This window comes from Physeter macrocephalus, chromosome 16 (genome assembly GCF_002837175.3).
Source record: "Physeter macrocephalus isolate SW-GA chromosome 16, ASM283717v5, whole genome shotgun sequence".
Classification (NCBI taxonomy): domain Eukaryota; kingdom Metazoa; phylum Chordata; class Mammalia; order Artiodactyla; family Physeteridae; genus Physeter; species Physeter macrocephalus.
In genome coordinates this window covers 12,029,665-12,049,671 of record NC_041229.1, presented here as the reverse complement: position 1 = coordinate 12,049,671, position 20,007 = coordinate 12,029,665, and the positions used below count along the sequence as shown (strand labels likewise).

The 20,007-nt window shown below is 48.3% G+C and overlaps 1 protein-coding gene across 1 annotated transcript in view; it reads left to right on the top strand.

The window, feature by feature from the left end:
* GRIK4 (glutamate ionotropic receptor kainate type subunit 4) overlaps nt 1–20,007 on the top strand; it is a 307,210-nt gene that overhangs the window by 132,395 nt on the left and 154,808 nt on the right. Inside the window, exons 2-3 of the mRNA XM_007121709.2 lie at nt 4,900–5,064; nt 17,924–18,021. Of these exons, the coding sequence (XP_007121771.1) occupies nt 4,900–5,064; nt 17,924–18,021 (263 nt within the window). The remainder of the gene's footprint in view (nt 1–4,899; nt 5,065–17,923; nt 18,022–20,007) is intronic.

Here is a 20,007-nt window from a genome sequence, read left to right as displayed (position 1 = left end):
TCCAGAGCAGACATAGGCGTGGCCCCAGAACACGGAGGGACGCTTGGGTGGAGGTGGGCAGAGTCAACAGGCCGCCCTTTCCTTGGCGCGAGCCTTAGAACTCAGAGACGTCCCAGCAGAGGATAAAGCACTTTGCTCTTGGGGAGAAAGGCCAAGGGAAATGTGAGGGCTCGTGGCTCCCTGGGCAGGAAGGAGTCATGAGTCCATGTGGGTTTGAAGAGTCATGGCAGAGTCCCCATGGCTGGAAAGGGGGCAGACCCTGGTCCCTAAGCACGTCTCGCCGTCTCAGCCTGGCCCTTGCTGCAGAGCCAGATCACCCCCGGCCCCGACCAGCCTCACTGTGGCTGCAGGCTGACTTGTCTGCAGGGGTGGAGGATGTGCCAGATGACGTGGCTCCTCCTTAGGCAGCGGCTGGGGACTCAGCATCCTGGCCCAGCCCGACAGCCAGGCCTGGGGATGAAGGTTAGGAGCAGTGGCTACACATTCAGTCCTGTGCCAGCTGCTCTCCTTCACCCCCGGGCCCCGCAGGTGAGAGCTGGACAGCAGGGATGCCGCTCGGTAATGCCTGCTGGGGACATGTTCCTCTGGTGTCCCTAGAAGGCCTGAGCCTGTACCTCCTCCTTGCTGCCCCCAGCCCTGGAATCTGGTTCCTGCTGTCATCCTAATTATTCTGATCCCAGTATGCTTGACGCCAGCCAACCACCCAGCTGAGGCTGTTCCCAGCCAGAAATTAATTATTGTCTAAAACCTAAAACCTAATGGAAAAGTGGTGCCCAGAATGGCACGGGGGCTGGGAAGGGAGGGCGGGACTGTGGATCTTCGTGGGTTGTTGAGCACCCGCCAGGTACCTCTGAAGGCAGAGTCCTGAGCGCTGAGCACCGCGGAGGCCCCGTGTGCCCCTTAGCGTATCATTCCCACGTTCTCTCTTCCCTGCCATCCCCTCCCTCCACCCCCCGGCCACGATCGCTCCGTCTCACAGTGTGTCTGGTGACGCTCTGTGAGTTCATAGTGTGGTGTCACATGGCTGGCTGGTGTCCTGCATGTGAGGGCTTATATTAATTAGCGCATTGTCTTTGTCAGCTTGGGCTGTCATAATAAAATACCACAGGCTGGGTGGCTTCAACAAGGGGCATTTATTTCTCAAGTCCTGGAGGCTAAAAGTCTGATGTCAGTGTGCTGCAGGGTCAGAGTTCCTAGTGACAGCCTGCTTCCTGCCTTGGGGGTGGAAGAAAGTGGGAGGGAACCTTCTCTGATGTCTCTTCTTCTAAGGACGCCCATCCCAAGCGATCAGAGCCCAACCCTTATAACCTCATTTAACCTAAATTACCTCTGAAAGGTCCTATCTCTCTAAATGCACACATTAGAGCTTTAACAAAGGAATTGGGGGGGACATAATTCAGTCCATAGCACACACCGTTTTTTTTTTTTTTTAATGGAAGTATAGTTGGTTTACAATGTTGTGTTAATTTCTGGTGTGCAGCAAAGTGATTCAGTTTTTTATATATTTATTTACATTATGGTTTATTACAAGATAGTGAATATAGTTCCCCATGCTATACATACAGTAGGACCTTGTAGTTTATCTATTTTATGGAAAGTCTTTTGTATCTGCTAATCCCAAACTTCCAATTTATCCCTCCCCACTTTGGGAGGTGATTGGGTTTAGGAGAGGTCCTGAAGGTGAGACCCCAGTGCCCTTTTCAAAGTGACCAGAGAGCTTGATCTCCCTCTCTCTGCCATGTGAGGACATCGGGAGAAGACAGCCATCTGCAAACCAGGAGGCAGGACCTCCCTGGAACCCAATTATGCTGGCACCCTGATCTCCTACTCCCCAGCCTCCAGAACCGTGAGAAATAAATACCACCCACTCTGTGGTGTTTTCTTATAGCAATGTGAGCTGCCTAAGACACACCTACCTAGCCTACTCCCTTCTCAGCAGCAAACCCCTGGGAAGATGAATTTCATTAGAAGGAATATGACCTGTGGTTAAGGATGCAGGGTCCATGTGAAACTGACCTGGGATCCCCTCCCTCCTCTACACTCACCAGCCCTGTGAAGGAGGGCGGGTCAGTTGACCTCTGGGACCTCTGTTTTCTCATCTCCAAGTGAGGATGACACAGATAACACCCTTATCTCACAGAGTTGTTGCAGACAGTAAGTGAGACTAGGTAAGCCCACTAGGACTTACCCTGACGTTGTCACTGGATAAATGTGTACCTATTAACATGAGGCTAGTATCCCATGGACCCGGTGCCTCTTTCCTGTGACTCGTGCAGGATGGCACTGCCAATTCCTGACCCTTTAGATGTCTCTTTTCTATGCTCCAGGGCTGGGCTAATGGTTTCTATTATATTTTTAACAGTGAAACTTTTTTTTTCCCACAACATGTCTTTTGGAGAGCTCCGATATCTAAAACTGATGGATGTGGAGTTGTGCTGGTTGAAATTGGTGTGGGGCTAGAGACCTCCCTTCAGCCTCCCCCTCTGCTTCTTGAAGGAACCCAGGGGCCCTCCAAGGAACACCATTTGAGAATTGCTCCTCTGGGCTGCCCCACTTCCCTTCTATTCCCAAAGTCTTCCTTTCCTGGGACAGCACAGTGTAACTGTTCACGTTTCTGCTTCCTAAGTAATAATCTCATTCTGGTCTTGCTTCCCTAAAGTGACCTGGGTAGGAATTTTAGGTGTCTCTGGGCTCTTCAGTCATACATTTACCGGTCCTTTGTCCATTCCCTCAGGGGGCTAATCCTATCAGGTGTGCATGGACTTTGCTACTTAACTCACAGAAGCCTACTTTATTGCCTAGTTCTTGGGATGCACCTCTGTGGCCCCATGTATGGCCAACCCGTGTAAATGAAATCTAATTTCTATTGTTCAGTAAGGCTATGCCTATAAATAAATCCACAAATCAGAAAAAAAGTGCTTTGTCATATTCTGTGTCCTGGTTTTGGTTTGGAAAATGGGTCACAGGAGATACGGGAACCTTATGCAGAAAAGATGGCATAGAAACTGGGTCTCTGTCCATACCAGCCACAGAGATTCAAGGGCCACATGTCAGTGAGATCTATTCAGTTTGATTCTCTGTGTTGCTCTTCTGCAGCTTCAGCCTCTGCAAGATAAGCTTGATCTTTATTTTTGTAGCAGCTTTATTGAGATATAATTCATATACCACACAATTCACCCATATAAAGTATACAATTCAGCGTTTTTTAGTATATTCAGAGAGTTGTGCAGCCATCTCCATGATCAATTTTAGGAGACTTTTGTCATCCCCCAAAAAACACTATGTGCATTAGTGGTCACTCTCCATTTCTCCCCAACTTCCTCACTCACCACCACCACTGCCACTGGGCAACAGCTAGTCTACTTTCTGTCTCTATTCGCCTATTCTGGACATTTCATATAAATGGTATCTTTCAACACATGATCTTTTGTGTCTGGCTTCTTCGACTGAGCATAATGTTTTCAAGGTTCATCCATGTTGTGGCATACGTCAGTACTTTATTCCGTTTATTTTTGAGTAATATTCCATTGTACAGATATACTATATTTTTGTTCATCCACTCATCAGTAGATGGACATTTGGGTTTTCCCACTTTTTGGCTATTATGAATAATGCTGCTGGGAACATTTGTATACAAGTTTTAAAAATTATTATTTAGACAGAGTACCTTTATTTTTAGGACATATTTTATTTTTATTTTTTTAATTTGAAGTATAGTTGATTTACAATATAGTGTTAGTTTCAAGCATACAGCGTAGCGATTCTGTTATATATATATATATATATTCTTTTTCAGATTCTTTTCCCTTATAGGTTATTACAAACTAATGAGTATAGTTTTCTGTGCTATACAGGAGGTCCTTGTCGGTTAGCTATTTTATATATAGCAGCGTGTATACGTTAATCCCAACCTCCTAATTTACCCCTTCACCCACACTCCTGTGTACAAGTTTTTGTGCAGAGATTTTCAGTTGTGTAACTTCCTCTACCAAGAGAATGAATGATATCAATGGCTAGATTTACTGAGCGTTTGCTGTGCACCAGATACTGTACTGAGCACTTCACACGCATTATCCATGTCATCTTCACTGGAGCCCAGAGAAGAGGCTCTCGCCCCATTTTACAAGTGAGGAAACAGAGGCCCCATAGCTAAGACAGGGCAGGGCTGGGATTTGAACTCAGGTTAACACGTATCCTTAATACTGCTTCCAGAAGTTGGGCAGCTATTGGTTCCACACCACTCCAACCTTTCACACTGATTGTCACACTGATTAAATTTTGTCGGTGTGCCACTTATATACATTGTCTTACTGAATTCTCACACCAACCCCATGAGGTTGTCTTACTATTCCCCATGTTCAGTGAGGACAGAAGTTCATAGAAACTATGTAGCTCACTGGGTGACATGTCTCGTCGGTGTCAGAGCATGGACAAGCAGCATTCAGCAGGATCCTGCAGCTGCCCCTTGATACCACAGGTCTCCCTCTCAAACCTGGCCTTCTTCAACCCTAGATCACCTCAAGGAGAGTTTCTCATATGCCCAGAATACCATTTTCAAAGGACTGCTGCCATCTCCCTCCCTTTGCACACGTGTGTCCATGTGTGCAGGTAAACCTAGCTCCAAGGGTATCGCCACGCCTGAGCCTGGGGGCCTCTTACAGGTAGGGCCCCTGGTGGCCTGCCATGGCATTACAGTGTCCCTGAGGTGACTAGCCACACTAGAGTTCACCGCTACACCTGGCTACAAACCTAGACCCTTAGCATGCAGGGGACTTGCTGTGGGGACAGTTCTGAGGATGGCAGGGTGGAGGTGGAAGGCGGCACTGGGGGGAGAGTGGAGCAGGAGGAGGCGTAACGGTAGAGGGTACCAACTGTGTCCATGTGGTTGCCTGCCCACAGCTGCTATCCTGGATGACCCCATGGAGTGCAGCAGAGGGGAGCGGCTGTCCATCACCCTGGCCAAGAACCGCATCAACCGTGCTCCCGAGAGGCTGGGCAAGGCCAAGGTCGAAGTGGACATCTTTGAGCTTCTCAGAGACAGCGAGTACGAAACTGCAGAAACCAGTACGTAGCATGGGCAGGGCTGCCCTCTGCTTCCCTTGCTGGCAGAGGAGGGGCTGGTGGTGTGAGCCGCACCCATCGCCGGGCCTGTGATGTAGATATTCCCCAGAGAGGAAGAGAAACATGCACCAGGAAGCCCTATAAGGCTTAGTCTAGACAAGATCCCAGGTTTTGTTGCAAATCATGTGTGGAGTAGAATTAAGACAGGGAATTCATTCATTCCTTCATTTACCCACTCATTCATTCCTTCATATATTGATTCATTCATCTCCTGGACATTTTGTACACAGATCCCTGAATGAAACCTTATATGGGATTAAGAAAGGAGAGATTCAGCCAGCCCCAGGGAAGCACAGTCATGGCACATCTGTTTCCTGTCTTGCTTTCTTTTGCTGAGGGCAGTGTTTTGGGAAGAAGCTGAGACTTGGGCTGGACATCAGCCACTCACTCTCTGGGTAACCTTGGACAAGTCAGTGATTCTGTTTAACCTCAGTTTCTTCATCTGTAAAATGGGAACACTAAGGTCTACTTTGCAAATCTTGCAAGTCATTGTGAGATTTAAATGACTTGCAATATAGGAAAGTCCTCTGCGAGTTGCAGTGCTTTACATTCATACTCAGTTGGTCACTCCAGTCACACTTATGGAGTCCCTCCTATGTGCTGGGCACTGCTTTAAATTCTCCCAACAACCAGAGAGTTATGTGTTATTATTCCCACTTTACCAAAGAAACTGAGGCTCAAAGACATTGGATGACTTGCCCAACCCCAGAGCCAGTCAATGGCTGAGCAAGTCCTGGACCCTGAACTTGCATCACGACCCTGCAAGTCTAGTGTCCCATCCACTCCACCTCCCCTGCACTTCTCTGGTGTGTGGCTGGTATTACTTTGAGGACTTTACAGGATGAGCTTCCAGGTTAGTGGGGTGGTGGCTTGTAGCTAAGCTGGAAATGAACAACTCCAGTTCAGAGGGAAGGAGGGGGAGACCCTCAGCCCAGAGAGATGATGGCCTCCGTTCCCTAAGGCTCTGGAGTCCCATCTCCTCCCTTTCTAGCCCATTTCAACCTTTAAGGATACTCAATGGCAAAACCAAACCAAACTAAAGAACAACTCGCTTAAATATACATGTCAGACATCTGGTCTTCTGCATGTGGGTCCAGTGATGCTCTCATCTGGGTTATTAATATTGCAAGAGAAGAAACACATTTACACTGGCTTAAGTACAATTGGTAGGATATTGTATGGATCCAAAGAGAGCAGGACGGGAGGAAGGCAGTGGCTCTCTGTCTGTCTCACAGCGTCTTTAGTGCTCTCGTTGTTTTGGATCCATGCTCTTCCCTCTCTGCTACTTCGGTTTCCCTGGTTTATTCATCATGTCCCGTAATGGCCATCCAGGCCCAGCTGACAATTTGTTTATCCATTCAGGAAACTTTTATAGAGCACTTGCTCTATTTCAGGCCTGACTCAGGATATCATGCATTGGGAACAATGCAGAAAACAAGATAGACACAGTCCCTGCCCTCAGGTGGCTTACAGTTTCTCTTCAGTGTGCAGCTTCCCTCAGTGCCTCTTGGTTTGGATTTTCAAGGTAGAGGATCTGATTGGTCCTGTCTCACAAGCCACAGGCATTGACCAGATGACCTAAGAATTACCCCTGGGGAGAAAGTCCACTCCTAAAGACTGAGGGTGGATTTCTATCACACAAAACAGGGTTGTTGAGGCCAGCAGGATCTGTGGACACAGATTCCTTCAGAAGAAGGCATGATGGAACAGGTACCTGGAGTTGTCGTTCATTTATTCACTTGGTCAGTCAATAAATATTTAGTGAGTGCCTGCTGTACTCGATCCTAGGCAATGGGGATTCAGCAGGGCACAGGTAGAAATTCTAGTTGTCATAGAGGTTATATTCTAGTCCAGCAAAAGGAAGATTCAGATTTCTCAGGATCTTCAAAATGAAAGCAGAAATACCAGCAATGACTTCTCATGAATCTCCTGGTCCTGTCTGTATTGTAGTGTTTCTTTTTTGTCCATGAAGGCAGGTCGCAGACAGGGGTCCAGATTGCTAAATAGTTCTGTAGTCTATTCTTTGAAAAACCGGCTCCCCCTTCTTTTTCTTTGGTTCTTCAGGGTTTCCTCGCAGAACAGAAAGCATGGATTGCCCACTGAGGATGGGGGTCATTAGCAGATGTCAATTTCTTCTCCCAATGACCCAGGCTTAGTGGAGTCAATACATCTAAAAATATTAAGCTGGATGAATCAGGGGAAGAAAGGAAACTGATACCTTTATTCCACATTACAGAGCTTTGGAGCATCTTTCTAAGGCCCCTCTTTTAGGCACCAAGTATTTTACTAACACGTGGCCCTTGGTTCAGCTTTTCCATCTCTCTGTGTTTGAGGTATGATTAGCATTTGTTAGAAAAGAGGGCTTTTGGATCTTTCTACCCCAAAGGCTTTTCATCTAAAGCCTGAGCTGCTCTCCCACAGTGGATTTTAAACACCACCCAGATAGTTCTTAGAAAGCTTCCAGCCCCGCTCGCTCTTTCCCTCCCACAGTAAGGGGGAGAGTGGGTGGTGGGTTACTGCTTTTAACTGAAGTGGGATGGGGCGGGACTGGGGCGTCAGTGGCGGGATGGGGGAAGGAGATTAAAAGGAGGCAGGATCCCCAGATGAAGGAGGAACAACAGCTCTGCGATCCCTACGTTGGGGAGACTGTGGTATGAAGAGTAGGAACATGGATTTTAGGATCAGACCGACCAGGTTTCAATCCTGGCTCTGCTATTTACCAGCAGTGTGACAGTGGACAGGCTGCTTAACCATTTCGTGCCTCCGTCTCCTCATTCGTAAAATGAGGTGATGGTAATAACACCTCCTAGGGTCATCCGGAGCAGGACACGAGACAGCGCAGGTGAGTTCATTAGCACCGTGCGCATACCAGGTAGTTAGTAAGTGGCAGCTATGGATTTCGTTGTTGGCTTTATTCTCTCACCACCACCACGTCCCCACCTTGGAGCTGGCTTCCTCCCCCTCTTACCATCATGTCTCTCTCCCTGTCTCAGAGTTCAGCCATCCCTAGCTGGCAGCACCATCTACCTCCCGGGCTCTTCTCACACCACCTGTCTTAATGTCAGGTGCCTAATGGGGCCTCGATCCTAATTGGATATTCCCCTCTCTTTCCCCTTTTCTGGGTTGATGCATCCGACAGCTCTGAGCCTTTGTGTCCTCCCAGAGCCAGCTCTGCTCAGTTTCATGGTGGCTGTGTCTTCCCTGGACTAGTGACCTGGGGTTGATTTGCATTGCTAATGTAAAACAACTTGAGTGGCTCTGGGGCCCTGACGAATGCCCCCAACCTCACCCCTGTCACCTGGTGCCCGTAGACTCCGCTTCAAGGGGATAAAAGAGATCCTAGTGATGACATTCTTGGTTGCGGAAAGCAGAGGCTCTGATCTAAGCGGAGGTGGTAGCAATCCTACAGGGTACTCTTGTGCCCACTCTCCGCAATAGGTGAGTTTCAAAAACTCTGCACAAATAATGAGTCACATTTGGGACGGGCGTGTCATTCAAGGGAAACAATGGCAATTTCAGAATCAAAGAGGATGAAGTGTAAAACTAAAGATGCTGGAGTTCAACCATCTCGTTTGATAGTTGAACGCAAGTCTGGGAGATGGAAAGTATCACCTGGGGTGTTAATAACAACCTGGACGCTGGAAAGATACAAGTAGCAAACCACCCCGCTTTTATCTGGTTCACATAGATGTTCATATAGTGGGTTTATTTAAAGTGAGGGTCACCTGTAAAGCTTCCTCAGACCCACGTCTAATCCCCTCTATCTCTCTGCCTGGTCACCATCATTGCCTCAGGCTTCTTGACGTTTGACTTCCCAGCTCCCTCTGCGAAGCCCACAGATCTGAAATAAGAGGGCTGGACAAGACCTATCAGGCCATCCCTTCCCTCCTTGCTCAAGTATCTTATCTCCATCTCTGCCTTTCTTGTGCAGCAAGCTCCCGCAGCATCACCCTCCTCTGTTCCTATAGATCCCCGTGTCTCCTACAGCGAACGTATTAGAGCTAAACTAAGTGCCACCCCCTCCCTTATCACCCAGACACCCTGAGGCACCATCCCTGCTGCTGCCAGAGCCAGTCTGAAGTTTAATTTACTGCAGGGCTAAAAGCAGGAGCCTCCCTGTCAGCCCCTCGCCTCTGCCCTGGCTTGTCTCTATGAGGACAAGCGTGCTATCAGCTGTCCACACTGTTTCCCCTGGAAACCCAGAGGCTCACTGGTTCTCGGGCCCCGTGAGGCCCCAGTGCCTGGAGATGGGCACAGAGAGTGAGGTTCCAGCTGCCCCTCCTGCACAGGATCCCGAGCTTCTCGAAGGCTCTGTGGGCACGACCTCCTCTGATTCAGAGCTGCTTCTAGTAAGTAAAGGCTAACATCCCTCCATCAGCTCAATAGAATGTCTCCAAGTCAGCCTAAGGGAAAAAGGTGAGAAGCCAGAAGAGAAAGGCATCCGAATAGTGATGAGTCATTCAACACGCATTCCCTGCTTCCCTTTCCCACCTCACGTATGCATAACAGGGACTCAGAAATGCATTGACTTACAGTGATTAGAAATGGCCTGGCCCAACCTCCTCATTTTACAGATGGGGAAACTGAGGCTCGTAGTCTTTCCCAGGAGGCAGCTAAGACCACACATCTGAAAAGTGACATAAATCTCAGTAGCTCTGCTGTGGGCTTGCCAGGGAGTGGCTCAGACAAGGGCAAGGAGGAGGTCAGAAATAGGTCATAGGTGTAGCTAGGCGGTCAGGTAAGGCCGCTGGGCCAGAGCTTGGAATGTTTGACAGGTGAGGGCATCCACGCAGAAGCCTTAATAGCATGCTTGAGGAAGGAAAAAAAAAACGGAATACCTTGGGGGACAATGACAGCTGAGTGTGGCTAAAACAGGGAGCGTCTGCCCGGGCGGTGGTGAAGGCCAGGACTGGAGAGCTGTGTGGAAGAGCGGTCAGGATCCTAATCCCCAGCACTGGGGGCTTATCTCCTGTGCCTCAAACTCCTCATCTGTAAAATGGGAACAATAAGAGTTCTCACTTCATGAGGTTGCTGAAAGATTAAGTGAGATGATGGCTTAGAAAACTTAGAGCAGTGCCAGGAGCCAGGTGAACGTGATAAACTTCACCTATTGGTATTATTTAGTAGTAGAACTAGTATCGTAACTCCTCGTCTCTGGATGATTGTAAGGATTCAGGGTGGTATTGTGTCCGCCAGCCCGGTGCCTGCATGCGTAAACTCCCCGTACGTGGTGTTGCTGCTTCCATGGTGGTCTGGGACCAGGCTGAGGGCTTTGAATGATACGCCGTTGGTGAGAGGAGCCAATGGTGGGTTTGTTTTCCTTCCAGTTTTATTGAGACGCAATCGGCATACAGCACTGTGTAAGTTCAAGGTGTACAGCATACTATTTGACTTACATATATCGTGAAATGATTATTCACAGTAAGCTTAGTGACCATCCATCACCTCATATAGATACAAAATTAAAGAAATAGAAAAAATTTTTTCCTTGTGATGAGAACTCTTAGGATTTACTTTCTTGACAACTTTCATATAGAACATACAGCAGTGTTCATTATACTTATCACGTTGTACGTTAGTTACATCCCTAGCTCTTTTATAACTGGAAGTTTGCACCTGTTGACTGCTTCATCCAATTCCCCCTCCCCACACCCTCTGCCTCTGGTAACCATGAATCTGATCTTTCCTGTGAGTTGGTTTGTTTGTGTTTGACGAATAATTGACCTACAGCGCTGTTGGTTACTGGTGCGTAACATAGTGATTTGATATTTCTATGTATTACAAAATGATCACCATGATAAGTCTAGTTACCATCTGTCACCATACAAAGACATTACATTATCATTGACTATATGCCCCACACTGTTCATTTCATCCCTGTGACAGCCAGTGGCAGTTTTGAGTTCTCCGATACCCTGGGGCACGCTGACCACGGAGGTCCCCATTGTGGGGCGTGACGGTGCAGAGACCTGGCACTGCACCCTCACAGCGCCCCTCTCGGCTCTGAGGCCAGCAAGGCCAGTGCATTCAGCCCCTGGCCCATTCACAGAACTGAGAGTGGACCATGATCCCGAGGCTCTGGCGCAAGGAGGAGGTAGTTCTTGGCGCTGATGGAGACGGTTGTCTGCCTCACTCCAGGTAGCACAGCGGGACCAAGCACACAGAGAGACCTGCGCTCCTGCCCCACTCGGGCTTCGGCACCCTGAAGTGTCTTTATGTGAAGGACTCTGAGCTCTCCCGGCCTCTGCTCCACGTGGTTATCAGCTACCGGTGGCCCCGACTGTTTACCACAGGGGCTCAGGGAGCGCCACGCTGTAAACAGAGAAGCCCCAGTTTCCTCGTCCCCACCCCGGAAGCTGCCCCTTCCCTGGAGGGCCTGCCACCAGTGAGCCTGTAACTGCTCTGCACCATCTTCAGCACAGCCAGACCCTTCCCCTCCCTGTGAAGACTCAGAGAAGGTGAAGTTCCCATAAGCACCTCCTGTCCAGCCCAGGTGTCTAAGGAGACTTCAAATCCAGGCCGGAGCTGGTATCTCCAGGGGAAGAAGTTTCCCCTTCTTACAACATCCCATCATGGTGTTTTATTCCTGCAGCTGCTCTGTCAGTTGCCTTCCAACTCCTCTGCTGGCTGGGAAACTTGGTTGCCATGGCAACATCACTCACCTCTCCCTGCTCCCTGGGAGGCAGAAGTAGAGTGCACCTCCCTCTCCTCCACCCCTCAAACTGCTCAGAGATCTCACGAGACAGCTGGGGCCTGCAGAAACAGGGTCCAGGAAGTTTCAGAACTGAGGTCCTTTAGAGCCGATTTTCATTTCTACTGAAATGATGCCTGCACCCTTCATAGGGAATGAAAGAACAATTCCCAGATCCCAGGAAATCCCCAGGCCGTGGCTGCTGGGAAGATGATAATTCACTTTCATTGCTCTCATTTTGAATCATTTCAATTCAGTTCAACAAACATCTGTTGACTAATTCCTTTTTGCCAGGACTGAATAAACGTGACCCCTGCCTTCAAGGAGTTTCCGATCCAGTGGGAAATGGGAGATGGACACTCACAACAGCAGGCACAGGTCCACGAACCCTTGAGGCCAGATGTGTTTAGATTTCAGAACTTGCCAGGTCATGTGGTGCTTATACCATACATTAAGTAGCATCTCAGATGGGGCTTGGGGCTGAACCCCACACTCAAAATTAAATGCATGCTTACATTCAGATATTCATACATTATAAATAGCTTCACATCTATCTATTTAGATCAGATTTTGCCACCAAATGAGTTTGATGAAACCATTCAGTTTCAGAGCCTTTTGGATTTTGGAATTGGGAATGAGGGATTGTGACCTTCTGTAAGAATTTCTTTTTAGGAGAAGCTTCTCCTTACTGAGACCCAGCATAATGAGCTAGCTTGGGGCAGAAGCTGGCCAGGAATTCAGAGAACAGGGATGCTGACCTGCCCAGCATGAAGCTGACTCAGAGCCACGGTGTGATGTGAATATTGGGAGGGAACGGCACCTTCTCACCTATGGGCAAGAACTGAGTGGGGCACTGGAGGATCCGTAGGAGTTTTCCAGGCGGAAGGGCAAGGGAGGGCCTAGACCATGGTAGTCTGTGGGTGCTAATGGACTCCTTCTCAGAAAAAAGTTTTTAAATGAATAAAATTACATAGATAGGATGACCAGGGAAACCAATTATATGGAAATGCAATTAAAATATTTTAATAGTGATATATTAATGTATGTATTTATTAATGTATTCAATAGCCAAACCTAACTACTAGTATAATTTCAAAGTAATTATGACTATGAATGATATTTCAAGACATCTGCAGCACTGTAATGTGATATGAAAACACTCACGATGTCTATCAATGACAAAGTCACAGCAACTGTTCATATACCGTGGTTTATTGCCTATATTCCAAATTGAAGGAAATGCTGAATTTCTGTTAGGAGTTAGAGAAAATAATGCCATTTTTCTTCCCCCAGAATGTTCACAGACCACTGACTTCTGCCCATAGATCTCAGGCAGAAGGTTAAGACCCCTGGTCTTGTCAGAGAGGACAACTTGAGAATAGGTTCAGGTGGGAAAATATGGAGTGTGTTCCAGGTGAGCTGGTGTGAAGTGGGAGGAGATGTGCAGTGGTTAAGGAGCTGACCCTGGAGTGAGGGATTGGGAGTTTGAATCCTGACTCTGCCCTTTAACTTTTCTGTTTTCTTATCTGTAAAATGAGGGGTGACGGTAACAGTATCTATCACATCAGGTTGTTTCCAGAATTAAATAAGTCAATTCACATAAAGTGCTTAGAACGGGCCATAAGTAGCACTTAATAAATGTGGGCATTTATAACCTCTTCTTCCAATCACTCCGCAGTGCATAATAATTTTCTGTGTTTGCTTAGTTGTAGCCTTCATGTAGATATACATATAATTTTATATCCTGCTTTCTCAATATTATTACATAAATATTTTTAATATTATTATAAACTGTTCATAAGCATTTTAAATGCCTAAGTAATATTCCAAGTACTGTTCATAAGCATTTTAAATGCCTAAGTAACATTCCACTTGGGAATATGACCCACACTTTAGATAACTATTGCCTTATGATTGGACATTTTAGCTTATTTCCAATTTTCTATGAAAAGAGTTGAGTGGGCTTCAGTGTGGTTCAACAGCTATTTATTGATCACGTTAACTCTGAGTCCAGCCCCGTGCTAGGCATGGAGGACACAGAGATAAATAAGACAAGCTTTCTGCCCTGCAGGAGCACACAGACCTGCGTTTAGGATTATAATTGGCCTCGCTTTGGAGAACAGATTGGTAAATGAAGAATCCTGGAGACGGAGAAAGCCCTTAGGAGGCAGGTAGCAAAAGGGGCTGACGGATCTGTGACAGTGGGAGTGGGAAGGAAAGGATGGTGGGGGGTGAGCAGGTCAAATGGTCAGAACCTGGCCTCTGATTGGTATAGCGAGTGAGTAGATGCCGTAAAGAAAGGTAAGGAAGAGTCAAGGGCGACCACGGTTTGAACTTCAGGAGCTAAGGGGGGTAAAGTGAAGTGGTTAAGAGCTTGGGCTTTGATGCCAGATGGATCTCCAAATTCAAGCCCAGCTCAACCATATATGACCTGTGCGACCTTGAACAGGTCACTTAAAATTTCTAAGCCTCAGTTTCGTCATCTGTAAAGTGGGGATAATAATGAATCTTCCTGACAGTGTGGAGATCAAATCAGATTATGTTTGAGAAGTGTATAACAGACATGATGTATTGGGAATAATAATAATGAGTCCTGTAGCACGTCAGTACCGCTCTAAGTGCCTTGTATGTATTAACTCACTTTAATTCTCACGACATCCCTGCAGGAGAGGTGCTGTTAGCATCCCGGTTCTATAGATGAGAAAGCAGTCTCAGAGAGTTTGGGTAACTTGCTCAAGGTCTCACAGCTAGTAAGTGTCCCAGTCAAGACTCACACTCAGATAGGCTTGCATCAGAGTTTGTGCTCTTAAGGACTGTGCTTTCTGCCTCTCTGCCGGAAGAGACACCAGAAGGAGTCCTTGTGGCAAAGCCCAGCAGGTAGGTGGAACTTGTTTTGTAACCCAGGACATGGGTCAAGGTGTAGGATCACCTGGGCAGAGATGAGACGTGGAGTCCACAGGCAAGGTCGAGATTGCCCAGGGAGAGTGAGGCATGGACAAAATCTGAATTTAGTGGAGACGAGAAGGAAGAGGAGTTGGCTAAGGAAGTGAGAAAGAGCAGCCAGAGAAGCGGCTGAGAATCAGGATCGGATAGTGTCATGAAATTCAAAAGAACAATGCAATCAGCAGCATCAAATGCTACAAAAAGAGAGATAAGAACTGCTAAGAGACATTGGTGACCTTGGGGAAGCAGGTGCAGCAGAACAAGATGGGGTGTGGACTTCAACTGTAAGGGGTTGAAAAGAGATGGGCGAGGTGGCTGCAAGGAGTAGGGCAGACAAAGTAGGTAGTGGGACGAACACTGGATGGGGTCCGCAGACTTGAATTCCAACGCTGGCTCAGACCTTTATTAGGTGTGTGACTTTACGGGGAGTCACTTAACATCCCTAGGTTGCTGTTGCCTTATAGGTAAAATCAGGAACTAAGCTCCACCCCTGAGGCTGCTGTAGGAATAGGAATTTGATGGCCAGTGAATGTAGAGCCCCTAGCAGCCCCTAGCTACTTCTGTTCAAGCCACGGAAGTAGCTTGAACTTTGAAGAGCGTTCTTCAAAAGGTAAAGCCTGTCCACAGTTACTCTGTTGCTGGGGATGGTTCTGACACTTGGTACCACTGAGTCCCCCTCAGGCACCCACTGCTGGCAACCTGTCAGTCAGCTGAGTTCCACGCTGTTAAAGGACCCCCGCCTGAGCCTCAGGCTGAAAGAAGACCCCAACAGATCTATCGTTTGTGTGATAAATTACAGATCTGTCATTTGTGTGATAAATTACAGCACCGGGATTTGAAGCCTGGTGCTCTACCCCACCGCCTGTGCCCCATCAGAGCCATAACTTGGCCGTATGGGCCAGTGGTTAGGACTCTGCTTTAGGAGAAAGAGCACCCAGGTTGCAGATGTGGCTTTGCAGCTGGCTCAGTAAGGATCCTTGGACTGATTCCTTAACCTCACTGTACTGACCTGACTCTTGATGTGAGGAGGAAAATGTGTCCAGAGTTGAGCTTTGAGGTTTGCAGAGAAGGATGTCTCGTAGTGAGACTGGGAACCACAGAGCATAATCCGAGGGGCAGCTCTGTGGTTCTGATATCACCATGTGTGTGCTGAGGATTGTCCTACCTTCTCTCTCTGTCTGTTTTCTCCTTTTCTTCCCCCTTCCTTTCTGTCTGTAACATTTTTTAAAGTTAATTTTTATTGGAGTCTAGTTGCTTTGCAATGTTGTGTTAGTTTCTGCTGTGCAGCAAAGTGAATCAGCCACATGTATACGTATATCCCCTCTTCCTTGGATTTCCTTCCCATTTAGGTCACCACAGAGCATTGAGCAGAGCGCCCTGTACTGTACAGTAGGTTCTCATTAGTTATGTATTTTATACATAGTATCAATAGTGTATATATGTCAATCCCAATCTCCTAATTCACCCACCGCCTCCTTCCCTCCTTGGTAACCATAAGTTTGTTTTCTACCTCTGTGACTCTATTTCTGCTTTGCAAATAAGTTCATCTGTAGCATTTTTCTAGATTCCACATATAAGTGATATTATACGATATTTGTCTTTCTCTCTCTGGCTTACTTCACTCTGTATGACAATCTCTAGGTCCACCCATGTTGCTGCAAATGGCATTATTTCGTTCCTTTTTATGGCTGAGTAATATTCCATTGTATATATGTACCACATCTTCTTTATCCATTCCTCTGTCGACGGACATTTAGGTTGCTTCCATGTCCTGGCTATTGTAAAATCAAAACTACAATGAGGTATCACCTCACACCGGTCAGAATGGCCATTATCAAAAAATCTACAAACAATAAATGCTGGAGAGGGTGTGGAGAAAACGGAACCCTCCTATACTGTTGGTGGGAATGTACATTTGTACAGCCACTGTGCAGAGCAGTATGGAGGTTCCTTAAAAATCTAAAAATAGAACTACCATACGACCCAGCAGTCCCACTCCTGGGCCTGTATCTGGAGAAAACCATAATTCGAAAGGATGTAGCATTTTAAAATCTTACATTCTCTCCTCTTCCTACCCATCCACTCATTCGTTGGACAAACATGAACTGGGCGCTTAGAAAACACTGTGCTGGACACCAGGGAAATGCGAAGTGGGGATTTAGAGATAAATATGTCTCAGCTCTGGCCTTTAAGAGGTTTGAAATCTAGTGAGAGGGGAAACACATTTAAACAACAAACTGAAACAGACACATTTACAAGTGTCTTAGAACAGAGGGAAAATCCACGGGCCTCGGAGCCCCAGGGAGGATGAATTCTACTTAAAGGAGTTGCGGGAGGGGTAAGGAGAAGGTGGCATTGAGGTGCTCCTTGACAGGTGAGTGAGCGTCCGGGGTAGAAGAGGGAAGGGCACCTTCCCTATGGGGAGGTGCAAGGTCACAGAGCGTGCTGGTTGGTCAGGAAGGCACGTGATGGGCTCAGGGAAGCAGGAGGGCCAGGCTCCAGGCCAGGTGAAAGGAGGGTGGCATTGAAAGATGAGGGCCCTCTCGGCCACTCACTCTCTCTCTTCCTTCTCCTCTCTCTCTCTCCTGTTCCCTTTGACTTTAGCTGAGCTGCTTTCTTCTCTCTGCCTGCGTCATCCTCACTATCTTTTTTCTCTCTGCTTGTCTACCTTTTTTCCTCTCTAGACTCTCTTTCTCTCTCTTTGTGGGGGGGCTAACGGGTTGCATGCTGGCTGGCCGTCCTGTGAGCTGGATCCATAGCCCCTGCAGCAGCCATGCACTCAGCACCCAGCACCCATCCTGCAGGCTAGGCAGAAAGGGGAGGGGACGTGCAGGTTTCCGCTGTGCGCCTCCGTCCTTTGGTGACAGCCCAGACAATTTATACACCCTGTTGGCTGAGGCCGTATGTTGTCATAACCTGGGTCATTTCCTCATTTAATACCATCCATAAACTCCAATTAAACTGTCCTGGAGCCCAGTAGTCCAGGGGAGGAGGGGCACTGGGTTTGGAAGAATAGGAGAGGGGGCCAGGACGGGGACGGGGGTGGGTGGGAGGTGAGGGGCCAGCGGGGGAAGATCGGAGGACTCGAGGCCGAAGCCCACGCCCCACCTGATGAGCGCCTTGTTTCCTTTCCTGCTCCCCACGTTTTGCCCCTGCCGCTGGCTGCAGTGTGTCAGATCCTTCCCAAGGGGGTGGTCGCTGTCCTGGGACCATCCTCCAGCCCGGCCTCCAGCTCCATCATCAGCAACATCTGTGGGGAGAAGGAGGTGAGTGCTGGGCAGGGTTGGGGGACTCTCTGCAGGCTGGCAGCCTGTGCCCCAGGCCCAAGGATATCATGGATTCTTAAGGGCTGCAAGAGTGAATCAAGGTCTGGTTGGTGTCACTAATAACATCAATACAAATAAAAGAACTGGGCCTTTGTTGGGCACTTACTTTTTTCAGGTTGCTTGCGTGGAGGGGACTCAGAGGAAGAGTTTCATAAGATTTTCAAGCTGAGCCCCTCCGAGTCTTGGGGTCCTGTGACAGGGGAAGGTGGGGTCCCTTGATGGCGGCAGGTAGACGGAGAGGCTGGGGAGGGTGGTGGTCCAGGGGAGGCCAAGAGGGCAGAAGTCTGAGCTCCACAGGAACAGCTGCTGAGTCTCTGTTTAGATATTGGGATTCTGGGGAAGAATGCCTTTGGGGCCAGGCCTTGCTACATTTTAGTGCTGAAATAAAGTTTGCAAACCTCTGTTTTGTAAGCTCTCTAGAAAAGAGATTTTATTTCGCTTTCTTCTTCATTCACCAATTCCAGTGTTTACTTCTCCCAAGTGTTGGGTCCATGCCCTCTAGCTCTCGGTCCCTGGGAGATAAAGGTGGTCGGGGATGAGTTTCTGAGTAATAGCCTGCTCCCTCTTCTAGCAACTCTCTCCCTCCTTTTCCCCCAGAGAAAACAATTCGGAAACTTTGAGATTCTATTGCTGGAATCTTTCCTAGTCCTTCCTGGAATCAATCAGTCCTTCCCCTTCAGATGCATTCCTGGGAGACAGTGGCAAGATGACCCCATAGCCTCCCAAGGGCCTTCTAGCCAGGTCTTTTGGGAACAGATGTAGCTTGATGGTCAGGAGCTGTGGAGGGGCAGGGCGGAGGGACAGGGGACGGAAGGGCAAAATTTGCACCTGTCCTGGGAGCCTAGAGGCTCAGCCTTCCAGAAGCGTTAGCTCTGGGAGGATCCAGTTCTTGCAATAGGATGGGGCACCTCCTTAGTGAGTTGCCCTCACCGAGGCAGTGGAGCAATAGACAGGCCCCTGCTTACCCCCGGCCCTCTGGAAGCCGCTCCCTTGATGCTCCCACTTCTCTTGTGATCAGAGGGCTTGGTCCCTGAGGCTTTGGGAAGAATATCGGTCTTCTCTGTTTTAGGAGCCCACTCTAAGAATTGTTATCAGCACAGTAGAGTGCCCTGCGGTCCTAGCTCCAGTCCTGCGATGGTCTTATTTACCACTGCCCTGTAGGCTGAATACTTGAGCTTCAGGCCGTGGGCAGGGTCTGTGTTGACAGCTCCCCATCCTTCCTCCCAGATGTCCTGAAAGATGACTCCCGAGCCAGCCCAGGCCAAAAAAAGAGCTTCTGTCCCACTGCAGTCCCTTCCAGCATCTCCCAGGCCTGGGCCCCTGCAAGTTAGACTTGATGTTTAATTTAAATCTTTCTTGCCAGGCTCCAAGTAACAGCTCAAATCTGTGGCGGGTTGTTATTTTCCAGTTGCTGTGATCTTCACCAAGTGAGGTTGCCAAGACTTCGGCTGCCCATTTCCTCTTTTCTGCTCTCTCCTTTTCTTCCCCCGCCCCTTCCCCAGCACACTTTCCTCACTGTCCCCTACCGTCATGCCCCCAGTCCCCACTCCAGAATGGCCTCCTCTTGGTGTTCAGCGGCTATTTTATCTCAGCGAACACATCCCTTAACCCTGCTTGGTCTTTCAGGCCGGAGGTGGAGACCCTGATTTGCACCCATCTTCCCATCCCGCCACCCCGGACCCTGTGCCGTTGACCAGCCAGGCGGGCTGTGCTGCCCAGGGAATGGCCAGACGGTTACCCCTCCTTTGTCTGGTCATGTTCCTTCCAGAGCAACCTTCCCTCTCCATTCAGATTTTGCACTTCTTCTAATATTTTATGAGGCTGAACTGCCTCACCCTGACTCCCCTCAGCTTCAGGGAAAAGAAATGGAGTTCTCACTGAGGAGTTCATTCTTTTCAATGCTGCTAAGATGTCTGCAGCCCCTGT